The following is a 12641-nucleotide window of genomic DNA, read 5'->3' on the forward strand; positions in this document are numbered from 1 at the left end:
TAAGTAAGGCTTATAGAGTTTCTTTCTCATGGGATTATTTTGTTCCCTACAATGCACTATTAACACTTGCTAGACAGCCCAGGATTTCAGATTTCTTGGTAGGTTTTTTCAGGACAGACATCATATCTTCTCTCAAAACCTCCTATACAGATCCTTGATCAGGATGCATTAATTTCTTACGAATGGGCAAGGCTAGTCATCTAATAACTAACATATATTAAGAGCTTAGTATATAGCAGGTATTATTCTATACACTAGGAATACAGCAGTAAACAAAGTCCCTACCTTCATGGAGTTTACATCTAGACAATAAACAGGCAAGTAAACATATCTGTCCATGGTGATAAATGACATCCAGAGAAGCAAAGCAGAGACAGAGAGACATGGAGGGCCAGGGACAGGTGAGATGATGCCATCTGAAATCGAGTGGTTAGAGAGAACTCACTGATAACTGGTCAGGAGGAAATGATGGAGCAGGTTCATGCAGATATCAGGAAGAGGGTGTTCTAATAGAGGAAACAACCTATGCGAAGGCCCTGGGGCAGAAGCATGGCCTAGTGTGATAGGGAAGACATGGGAGAAGGGAGTGAAGGGAGTAGGGTAGGCGATTCCCAGGGCCAGAGGCTGGGGCACCAGATGATGCAGGACGTCACAGACCACGGTGAGGACTTTGCCATGAACTGTGAATGACATGCAGAGCCTTGGGAAGGTTTTGACCAGGAGTGACAGGGTCTGACTTGAGTTTTAGAGAGACCACTGTGGCTGCTGTGGAAATGGCCTTGGGACAGCCACTCCTCACTGCTCAGTCTTTTCTTTTTCTGTTCTTAGCCCCTATGTTGGGATTAAGTGATGACTCAGTTGTTGAGCGCAATCACTAGAGTCTGAGACCACAAAATAACCAACTCCCTATTTCACTGTTTTCATTCAACTGAGAGGAGAGTAATTTACTGCCCCCTTCACAAATGTCTACATATACACATCTCTGAAGCATCGCTTGCTCTATTACACTGTAATTATTTATACGCATACCAATACCTCCCATGAAGCCGTGAGCTCCTTTAGGGCAAAGAAATAACGGCACAAGTCTCCACGGTGCTCGCAGACAGTTTTTATTAGGCAGAGTCCCGCCCCCTAGGAGATGCACAGCCCACCAAGGCACCCAGCTACCATGCTGCTCTTGTTTGCATGGCTGCATCCATGGCTCACCTGGGGTGGGGATTTCTGCAAAGCCACTTCAGGGCCTGGTTTCCACAGGTACAGGGAGCTCCGTGGGAGGAAAGGCCAGACTCAGGGCCCCGTCTTCTCCACAAGCCAAATGGGCCACGTGTCATGGAGCAAAGAGACAGCCCTGAGCCGCCCCCTGGAGGCCTGGGCCCTTGGGGTCCCTCCTTCGAGCCAGGCCACTGGATGACTGCCTGCCTGCCGGCGCCCCGCCCCCCCCTCCCCCCCATGGCTAATCCCTATCCTGGTTGCACCCTTTCTGCATTCAGTGTTACACACATAATGCAGCTGGGTGCCTTCTGATTACCAGTCTCTATGAGCTTTGGCTGCTGGAGTACAAGGACCAAGCATCTGAATAGAAGGCAAGGTGAGAGCACGTCCCCCCGTGCTCCTCTCCAGGCAGCTCTGCCTCCACCCTGGGTTGCACCCACCAGCCCGCAGGAGCCTGTGACCGAAGGGAGCTGCTCCATCCTGGGGTGTGAGGGGCTTGGGAGCAGAGCGCCCCCACTAGGAGTGGATCGTCCTGCTGATGGGTCGTTTTTCTGTGAAGAAGCTTTTCAGCAGCAGCACCTGGCTAAAGCTGACCACGAACAGGGCGACTGTCTCACCAATAGACCAGTAGGAGACTCGGCTATTCAGGTCTTCGGCCCGGGCCCTGTCCTGGGCCTCCCGGAGCCGGTAATGTGTCTGGGAGTCAATCACCGTCTTCAGAGCCTCATGGATGGTCACACAGGCGGACTCCATCTAAGCAAGGAGAGAAAAGCAGGCATTGCTAACGCTCAGAAAAGAAGAATGGGATCCAGCACACACACAGCAAGTGTTGTCGTCAACGTCCTAGGTAATTTCTACTGAATGCTAACTATGTGTCTGTGCTAAGGGTTTCACACAGTTTTACTCATAAGTAGCCTGAGGCTCAGAGAGGTTAAGTAACTTGGTCAGAGTCACACAGTTAGTAGACAGCAGAGTCAGGATTGAAACTCAACTGTCTGAGCCCTAAGCGTATGCTTTCAAACACTGCCCTGTGTTCTTACTTAATACTCGTCATACCCCTGATAGGCAGAGATCAGTACCCCCAGTGCTAAGGAGGACTGACTGATCGCCTACTGCATATATTGATGAGGAAATGGAGGCTCAAAGAGGCTACGTGACTTGCCCAAGGTCACGCAGCTAATAAACAGTGGGGCATGAAGTAAACCACAATTATGTATTATGTTGGACTCTGAATCTACTGCTCATTCTATTATATAATTGCTGCCTACACTTTGGTGTATACATACACACACATGAAGACATACATTTCTCATGTACCTAGACCCACGCACACACACAAACATGTGCAAAGACAAAGACGTGTGCACATGAACGTGCACACACACGTGCATATATTCACATGTAACACATACTACTTCACATCTTTCCTTTACCTACTAAAATATTATGTGTGGCAGGCAGAATTCTAAACATCCCACCACCACTCTCAAGATCCCCTGCTCTAATCCCAGGAAGCTGTGAATATGATGAGCTGTCACCCCTGTGGCTATAGGTCTCAGTTGACCATAAGAGAGGGAGACGGTCCAATGGGCCAGACTGAGTCACGGGAGCCCTTCAAAGCAGGGAGCTTTCTCCAGCTGGTGGCTGAAGGAGAAGTCAGAGAGGCTTGGACGCAGGAGAAGAATTCAGTGCACTGTTGCTGGCTCTGAAGACAGAGAAGGTCACATGCAAGGATCAGAGAAAGGCTTCTAGGAGTGGAGAGCACAACAGCCAACAAGGAAACGGGAACCTCAGTCCTATAGCCACAAGGAACGAAATTCCACCAACCACCTGAATAAGTGTGAGAGCAGATTCCTCCCCAGAGTTTCCAGAGAAGAGATCAACCCAACCAGCACCTTGATCTCAGCCTTGAGAATGTGAGCAGAGAAGCCAGCCAAGCTAGCCTAGGCTTACAGCCTACAGAACTGTGAGATAATAAATGGCTGTTGTTTTCAGCCATTAGTAGTAACAGAAAACTCAGCAACAGAAAACTAAGACATTATGCCTGTGAAAGAACGTGTTCTTACTCACACGCAATCTCTAAAACATCGTTTTATCCAACACCTAGAAAATTCTATCCCAACAACGAGCTCTTGTGCTACGGGAGGTCATAAGCATCCAACAGGCATCTGCTTCCCAAACTCCAAAGGTGAACTATTTATAAAGTTCAGCAGAAGAAGCTAGAAGGGACTGAACCATTGTGTCACCACCTTGACAGATGCCCACAAAACCCTCACTTCTCTCACAAATTGAACAGTTTCTGGAAGGCAAAGGGGAGACCATGACCAAAAAATGATGTTGCCCTTACTTGCCTCATTAGATATTTACTCTGGGCTGGTCTAGGAGCTAAACCAGACGACACAAAGAAAGATAAAAAAGCTTCCCTTTAGCCTCTGCATTGACAAGGCAGCATCTTCTGTCTGACAACTGGTCTACCTCCAAGGGTGCAGGTTTCCTCTGCACATCTTGGCTGGCTGCCTCATTCTGATCTGTGGGGAGGAGGTGGTGAAATGTCATGTGGAGGGAAAATTGACAAGGTCACTGTGTACCAGATGGAATGAGTGGAGCTCAACTGGGCATCAGCTCAAGGGGCAGAATCCACTGTAAAGAACAAGGCCATTTGTGCTTCACTTTTTCCCCCAAGGGGAACCTTGATCTTGCTTCCTCAGTGACACCTGCATGCCCTATTATGTGGGCTGTATTACAGTCTTCTCTTGCGACTGGAGTTAGTAAGCACAGGGCTTCTTCCCCTTCCCCACATTTGGCAGGTAGGTTGTGGAGGGATACCTTGGAGATGCTGTGGGTGTGGTTCCAGACCACTGCAATAAAGCAAATGTCACAATACAGTGAGTCACACAAATTTTTGGTTTCACAGTGCATAAAAAAGTTATGTTCACACTATACTGTAGTGTATTAAGTGTGTAACAGCATTATGTCCAAAAAAAAAAAATCTACATACCTTAATTAGAAAATACTTTATTGCTAAAAAATGCTAACCATCATCTGACAAAGCAGGGATGCCAAAAACCTTCAACTGTACAAAACAGAGCACCTGTGAGGTGCAGTAGAGCAAGGTATGTCTGTACCTATAAATGTGTGATGTTGAGAAATGGACAAATGATCCTGAGAAGGGTTCCTGACATCAAGAAGTTGATTCTAAAGGGGACTCCTAAGTGACAGCTGACTTCAGATGCCAACCACCAGAGGAGACCTCAGGGTACAGCCCTCTGCACTGGAGGTGATGGTGGCATTTGTAGGCTTGCTCCTCCTTGCTCTCCTGCTTCTAGAATTGATGAAGGCATGTCAATTGTCACAGAGGAGGGACGGGGATTAAGCTGGGAAGGAACTAGGAAAGAGGTCACAGAGTGGAGTCAGGCTTAACCTATGCAAACCTGTGTCACAGTTGCATCAAGGTATAGCATTTCTAGACACTTCCCTACTGCGCCCTTCCAGTCACTCCCTATGACCGTGACACTGGAAGATTTGGTAAGTCCAATCAGTTCTATATTTATAGCACCCTGGTGATCTTTGGAAGACCACAGTTATTGAAGGTATGGGGAACTCAGGAGAGACATCTCTAAAAATAAGACTACAGGAATTCCAAATCATACTTGGTTTTCTTTGATAGACAAAACTATATTAATTCATTCTTTCAAATGTTTATCTATTAAATGCCTACTTGCCTTCCAGACATTGTGCAGGACGCAGGGAATTGAGAAATGAATCAGAGTCAGACATCTACATACATACACACGTTTAGTATATATAAATACACAAGAGACTTGGTTTTTAAACACTAGGGAAGGACTCATTGGTTTTCCAGGCTAGAATTCCATTCTTCATGTTTTTTTCCATCACAAGCTCATTCAGAAACTCAAGATGTATATTACACTCACTTGAACTGGGAGCTCCTGGGCCCCCTTGGCCCTGACCCAGGCATTCAGCAGTACAGGTTGGTACCTCCAGCCTCCTCCCAGGGTCCAGAATCACTGGAGAAGGAGTGGGGTTGGGGGTGGGAGGGAGAGGAAGAGAAATGGAGGACACAGAAATCACAGGTGTGGACACCCCGGGAAAAGAACACAACAGATATGCCATGTGAGGCATCACTTTAAAGGCTTAGATTGGATGTCATCGGCCAGAGTCCAGCATTGCAATTCCTGAGGCCTTTACAGGAACAACCTCAGATTCAATCAGTCTCAGGGAAGGAGGCCAGTTCTCTGAGGATAATAGAGCAAGAGGTGGTACTCCATAGCTTTCCTGGCATCTAAAACCAGCAGACACCTTTAGAACGTGGCACAGGCGCCACAGGAGACCCGAGGGCAACACATCACCAATCTTCACAGACACCTGGAAACATCCCCTTACCGTAAAAATATGCTACTTCCTCATCTGCTAGGCTCTGCCGTTGGTGTTACTCTAAGATACCACTTCAGCTTGTTTCCATGAAATTTCAGTTAGGCAACACGGCCAACCTGCTTCCTGCCCAGCAGGAAGCCAGCAGAGGCCCTTCCGCTGCAAAGAGCCCTGTTTTCCCAGGGCCGTGGGTCCCCATTGAGATCTCCAGCCCTGGCTGGTTCCCAGTGTCCTGGAGCCTCACCAGGCTTCTGGGCACTGCTTCATCATGACAGGTGCTCTCTGGACACACCCTGACCTGTCCCCTGCCCAGGACCATCCCTTTCCTCCATCCCACACCCACATCCCATCCTGTCTCTACTACCTGCTGATGCCCAGGTCTTCACTCTGTAATCACCAGCAAATTCCTTCAGCCTCACCTCATCAGGGCTTCCACGGATAGAAGCACTTGGCTATTTTATTTTACCTATTTTATATTTTATTTTATTTTATTTTATTTTATTTATTTTATTTTATTTTATTTTATTTTATTTTATTTTATTTATTTTATTTTATTTTATAGCCATGCAGCATATGGGATCTCAGTTCCTCGACCAGGGATCGAACCCACGCCCTCTACACTGGAAGCATGGAGTCTTAACCAATGGACCACCAGGGAAGTCCACACTTGGCTCTTTAAATTCTTCAAGAACTCAAAGGCAGCATCGCAGAAGCTGGCCTCAGAGTAGAGCCAGGAAAACTTTAATCTTCCCTCTACCACCACAGAGGAAGCCCTGGACCATGGACCTCTGTCAGAAACCTTCAGCCTCTGCTAGGATCTGCCCAGACTCTCAGGACGCCCAGGGCACCTCAAGCCTGGGCTCCCTCAGCAGCATCCCTAGCCCACATCCCCTGCTAGGAGCCTGGCCATGCTGGAACTCAGGCCGAAGACAAATCCCTCTGGCCTGGAGCCCTGGCCCGGGCCTCGGTCACTATGGACCCTGTTCTTTCTCCCTTCGGCTGCTACTGGTGCCAGAACACACGGCCTCTGGCCCAGCACTGAGCCGGACAAAGCCTCAGGGGAAGAGAGAAGACAGCTGCAGGTAGAAAGGGGATCCGTGCTGAGTAAAGTAGGACTGGGGCTGGCGAGGAAAGTAAAGTGATGCCCTGAATACCTGCACTTGCTGTTCTCGCCGCCCAGGAGGCCTTTCCTCCTCCTGTGCCAGACACGCTCCTAGGCAAGCACCCACGGTGCTGCTCTTAAGCTAAAACTCTCCTTGTGAAGACTTCCCTGACCCTCCTGCAAGAGTCAATTGGTCCCTGCCCTGAGAACCCTCACCCTTAAATCACAGCTTTGCTCAGAGCATCCTGTGGCTCCGAGGTTGACAGGGTCGCATTCCACGCAGGGCTCCCAGCGGCCAGGACAGCGCCCTCTGACCATCTCGTACTCCCATCACCGGGCAGAGTATGCAGACTGAGTACATGCCTGCCATAGGCAAGCGAGAGCAGTCAGAGGCAGACACAGACCAGGCAGAGGGGTTGGAGGTACAGAAGTAGAAGGAAAAGGACTTCCCTGGTGGCACAGTGGTTAAGAATCTGCCTGCCAATGCAGGGGACACGGGTTCAATCCCTGGTCCGGGAAGATTCCACATGCTGTGGAGCAACTAAGCCAGTGCACCACAACTACTGAGCCTGCATTCTACAGCCTTCGAGCCACAACTACTGAGCCCATGCACTGCAACTACGGAAGCCCACATGCCTAGAGCCCATGCTCGGTAACAAGAGAAGCCACTGCAATGAGAAGCCCATGCACCGCAACTAGAGAAAGCCTGCACACGGCAACAAAGACCCAATGCAGCCAAAAATACATTAATTAATTAATGGGGGAAAAAAAGTAGAGGAAAAAGCTCTTTTGAGGCTGGGCAGAAGGAAGGATGAAGTTCCCAGATGCAGAAGAGAGGAAGGGCAATCACTCTTTCCTGCAACAAAACCAAACTCTAATCCTAAGGCTTCAGGAAAGAATGTCTCTATTGCGCTAATCTGCCAACCTTTTCTCTACTGGTTTCTTTTCCACTGCTTAGAGAGGGAAATTCTTCAGCTCAGCTTCTGGAGACTTACAAAATCTTCAAAATGTTAGCTATTTCATCAATGACCAACAGAACTCTCAAGAGGATAGGTTGTGAAAGATCTTACATGCAAGACACACCCTGGGCTGGACCTTCTATCAGCAGTCACGCCGCCAAGTTCAAACCCACTGCTGTCCAGCAGAACTCTCCATGCATGGGCACCTGCCACTTGTGACTACTGAGCACTAGAAATGTTGGTATAGAGCAAACAAGGAAGTGAATTTTAAATTTAATTTTAATTAAATGTAAATAGCCATAATAAATAGCGGTTACTGACTGGACAGTGCAGTGCTAACCTCCAACCGCTCAGAGAATGAACCCATGGTCAAAGCCATAGAGGAATGGAGCCTGTGCTCACCTTGGAGGGCAGCCCAGAAGGTAATCTGGCCTTGCTGAGGACTCAGATGCTCTGGCTTTGGTTCTGGAACAGGTGCAGCCAGAGAGGGTCATTCCTGTCTTGCAGGTTTCCCTGGGTCCTGCCACTCAGTCATTTGACAACTATTTGGTGAGCTCCTATTCTGTGCCACACCCCATGCACCAGGGCACTGGGGACTCAGGGGTAAATAACACAGAGTCCTAGCCTCAGAGTCTGCATATGGGAGGGAGGGAGGAGCTTAAATAGCAGGGGGGGAAGACTGATGGAGGAGACTGGGGTCAGATTACAGTTAACGGTGAGAGCCATGGGTGACAGACATGACTATCTGTCCTCCAAAAGTGTCATCAGTTCTCTTCCACAATGTGGAGTTGTTGCTAGGAGTCGACTGCCCAACAGAACTGTATTTGCCAGCCTTCCTTTCATTCAGACTGTCCATATGACCATTTCAACAATGAGATCTGAATGGGGTCATGGTGTTACTTCTGGACCAGGGCTTTAAAGAAGCACGTGGGGCTTTCTCATTCTCTCCTTCTTTTGGTGGCTAGAAACAGAGGACTCTGAAGCCCTAAGGGATAGCAGAAAGATGACAAGAAAGAAGGAGCCTGGCTTCCTGAGTCACTCCATGGAGGAAAGCCCTCCACCTCTACCCCCACTCTCTAGATTATTACTTGAGTGAGAAAAAAAAAGAATTTCATTGTGTTAAGCCGTTGGTATTGGGGTTTACTTGTTACAGCAGCCAGCTGTTGTTACCTTAACTAATACACTATACAAAGTAGGACTTTGGTTTTTCTCACGTAGATACATCATATCAGCAGAGAGGCATATGCTAGGTGTACCCTGAAAGCAGTCCTGCGTCAAAGACTAAATGGGAATGCAGGAATACCAGAGGAAAGCACTTCAGGGATCCAGTTAAAGAATGGAGAGGAAGACCAGAAGGAGAACAGAGGGTCTTTTAGGACTGAACGTGAACAGAGAGGCAGAGCCAATACTGAGGCTTCAGACTGGGAGCTGGATGTCTGGTGACTCGTAATGAGCCAAGACGGGGACAGAAGAGGAGGAGCAGGCTCGGGGGGAAGGGGTCCATCTCAGCCTGTCACTGTCAGTGTCCACTCACCTGGGTGAGAGCTGTGACTCTCTTCCCCATGTCTGGGAGAATGGGGGGCTCGTCACCCACTTGAAAGTCAAAGTAGACGGTCTTGTGAGAGAAGGTGGAAAACTCATTACTGAAGCAAAACTGATAAACGCCCTTGACTGCAGCCTGGTGCATGAAGCTGTCATACTGCTTCTTGGATTCCCTGTAGATGATGTTCCCCAGGGGGTCCTCCACATAGCAGTCAACGTCGTAGTGGCCTCCAGTGATGACCTGACAACCATAAAAGATACCCACAGTCTGCAGTTATGAGAGGGGCAACCACCACTTACGAAAGGCCAACCAGAGGCTGTGATTAGATATCACAAACATTTTTTTATTTAATCTTAACAGCCTTCTTTGTTTTTTTTTTTTTTAATATTTATTTATTTGTTTGCACTGGGTCTTCATTGCGGCAAGCAGGCTCCTTTGTTTCGGCTCACTGGCTCCTTAGTTTCAGTTTGTGGGCTCCTTAGTCGTGGCATGCATACTCTTAGTTGCGGCATGCATGTGGGATCTGGTTCCCTGACCAGGAATCAAACCCGGGCCCCCCACCCCCCTGCCCGCATTGGAAGTGCAGTCTTATCCATTGCACTACGAGAGAAGTCCCCCTTCAGAGCCTTTTAAAGCAGGTGCTATGACACTCCCCAATTTACAGAGGATGAGTCTGAGGCTGAGAGAGTTGAAGTTAACTGGCCATGGCCACACGTCTTGAAAGTGACAGGGCTAAGACTCGAATCCACATCTGCCTGACTCCAAAGGTTTTGCTCTGCAACAGTGCAGAGAGCTGAACCTTCCCCATTTTACAGAAGAGGAAACTGAGGCTCTGAGGTTAAGTAAATTGTTGAACACATCCGGTAAACGTTAATACTATTGCTGATGGAGAGCAAGGGGAAGGCAAACCTAGGTTGAAGCCTTCACAGAATCAGTGACTACCAGAGGAATCATTAGGTTAAACTCTCTTTGTCAACATAGGAAAGATAAAACCTGCTAAGGGCGAAATCACAGAGGTGGTCAATGACCATAACTAAGGTTCATCAAAGAACACAGTCAGCGGTCTCCATCTGCTTCCAAATGTTAAAATATCCTTTTGTCCAGATGGAAGAATTTGCTTTGTGATTAGTGAGCTTCCTCATGCTGGAGGTGTGTACACGTATGCTGAACCTGCTGTATCAGGGGTTCCTGACCTCGCAGGCCCCTCCAGCCTCACAACGACCATTTCTTGGTGATAGTATCTAGGTTACCCCTGTTGACCCAGTAGCAATCTGCACACTGTCCACAGACATGTGAAAGTGGCCACGTCAGTGACTCGGAGGCCATCACACATCATGCTGCCCCCAAGCACACTCCTCTTTTAGTGGCTTTGGTCAGAGAGGGCCCATCAAATGGCCTGCCCCTACTCCTGCTGCCCGTGCCAACCTCATCTCTGTAATGCCTGCCAATATGTGTCCACGAGCAGATGCTGGTCTGGGTATGATTCCCGCTCAGCCCCCTACACGTAGATCTGCTCACTAAACATTAGGGGCAGATCTCTCACTCAACACCTGCTCCCCTGAACTGTGAGCCATGAGATCTCTTACAGGGGCCAGGAATGCAGGAGCTGGGAGTTTTCTGGGCCATATAGGTGCAGTCACAACATCACTCCTTGTAAACACTGCCAGGGCTCAAAGCCTGCGTTGACACCTCCTTTCCAAAGCTCCCTTTCTCATCACTTCCCGCTAGCATCCCAACTATGCCTTCAAATGCCGGAGAGAGGGGAAAATAAAACCACGAACCCATTTCCTCTCGCTGCCATTTTTCAGTACAGGTGGGGGGCAAACTGGTCCAAAAAATTCTGGGACAGAGAGCCTCTGTCCAGCTAATCAGAGATGGCGTTCCTTAGAGGCAAGGGGCCTGCAGGTCATTCAGGCCAACTCCCCAGGATGCAGGACCCACCCCCGGGAATCCCCATCCTGGGCAGGCACCTGCGGCGCTACCTCCCTGGCTATGGGGCCCGTCTCGAGTGGGTTCTGACTTCCTCACGGGGAAGTCAACTGGTCTGTGGTCATTCCTGCCCCCTTGCAGTCTCTTTGGCTAATTCCAGCCACTCCAGCCTGGGGCGCACCAGGGACCAGTGGAGACCTGGAAGCAGGAGAAAGAGGAGGCGCTGCTGGGCTCCGGGGCCTCACCTGGTAATCCAGGGAGAACTTCACGCCCTGCTCCACGTCCTCGTGGAAGCACTGCTTGGCGTTGTCAGGCAGCTCGAAGGTGAGCTCCGCGCCCAACGGCCCCTCCGCCTGGAGAAGGAGCAACAGCAGCAGCAGGGGCAGCGCGCAGGCAGAGCGCGGGGCCACGCTGCCCATGACGCTCCCGGTCCAGTCCCGTGGGCTGCGGCTCCGGCGTGCGCTCCTAGCGGGTGGGGCGGTGGCTGCGGGACCGGGTAGAAGCGCAGTGACAGACGTGGCGCGAGCCGGGCGCTGCGCTTCCGGGAAGGCGGGCGGCTCAGCGCGCAGCCGCGCGCTCGGGGGTGGGCCCAAGACCAAGTCCGGAGCGCCCCGCGGCCTCCCCACGCCCCTTCTGCCCGCTGCGCCTGCGCGCTGGCTGGGCGGAGGAAGGGGACAGGCCCGCTCCCCCTCCCCGCGCAGGTCTGCGGGAGCAGCTCTGCGGAGAGGTGGTAGGGTTCGCGACCCCAGTGCGCATCTCCCCAGAAGGGAGCTCTGCCTACCTCCGCATCCTCTGGGAACCGCAGGGTTGAGAATTCCCCGGAGTCGGCCCAGGTCCACACAGTCCATCCTCTCTGGCTGCAGCAGCACGAAGCCCATGGGGTTTTACAAGGTAACAGGCTCTGCAACTTGTCGCACGCTCACCTGAAGAATCAGGCTCCCGGTCTAGAAATGGCTGTGCCCAAACCTACTATACACAGTAGTTAGGACGGCTAGAGAAAGAAGATATGCAAACTCTGGGGACCCAATTAAACCCCTCCGTTTTCATTCCCATCACAGGGAGTGGGTGATCAGAGTAAGTAAAACCTCACAATTACATCTGCCCTGGGGGAAACCGACAGGCGTGCTCACTCACAAAGCTTCATGAAGATGCGAATACAAGTCTGTCACTCAGGGATTTCAGATATATTTTGGTTGTCAGGATAAGTTGAAGGTTCATGTGGGACAAAACAATCATTTTCCCCCCTTTGACGTCTCAAAAGCGCTGAAAGCAGATAAATTATTTTACAGTCTTATCTATTACCGTTGACCTAAGCAGATATTTTGTAAAATCATTAGTATAGCATTTTATATTCACTGTGACCAGGTAAGACAGAGAAAAAACATTGATTGTAGTCTCACTACTCAGTAAAGAATTTTTTTCAGAACATCATAACTTGAGGTGTATCTTGATTTTAGCAAAGAATTTTACTACCCTCATAGGTCTCCACTTGGATAAGTCCTGT

The 12641-nt window shown here is 49.7% G+C and overlaps 1 protein-coding gene across 3 annotated transcripts; it reads right to left on the reverse strand.

The window, feature by feature from the left end:
• Positions 1 to 1088: 1088 nt before the first annotated feature.
• Positions 1089 to 12033, reverse strand: TMED3 (transmembrane p24 trafficking protein 3). 3 transcript variants are annotated; one of them, XR_009051559.1, is made up of 6 exons: positions 11919 to 12033; positions 11383 to 11621; positions 9200 to 9448; positions 5148 to 5240; positions 4039 to 4070; positions 1837 to 1965 (listed from the first exon to the last, which is right to left on the reverse strand). XR_009051559.1 is itself a non-coding variant. In XM_057724603.1 (4 exons), exons 1-4 carry the CDS (start codon positions 12013 to 12015, stop codon positions 1729 to 1731), a joined length of 822 nt encoding a protein of 273 aa, XP_057580586.1. In that variant the 5' UTR covers positions 12016 to 12033; the 3' UTR covers positions 1089 to 1728. The 3 variants fall into 3 exon arrangements, 1 of the variants encoding a protein (XP_057580586.1); XR_009051558.1 differs by lacking the exon at positions 4039 to 4070 and having other exon boundaries at positions 1826 to 1965; XM_057724603.1 differs by lacking the exons at positions 4039 to 4070; positions 5148 to 5240 and having other exon boundaries at positions 1089 to 1965.
• Between the last annotated feature and the right edge of the window lie 608 nt (positions 12034 to 12641).

This window comes from Hippopotamus amphibius, chromosome 2 (assembly GCF_030028045.1).
Source record: "Hippopotamus amphibius kiboko isolate mHipAmp2 chromosome 2, mHipAmp2.hap2, whole genome shotgun sequence".
Classification (NCBI taxonomy): Eukaryota; Metazoa; Chordata; class Mammalia; order Artiodactyla; family Hippopotamidae; genus Hippopotamus; species Hippopotamus amphibius.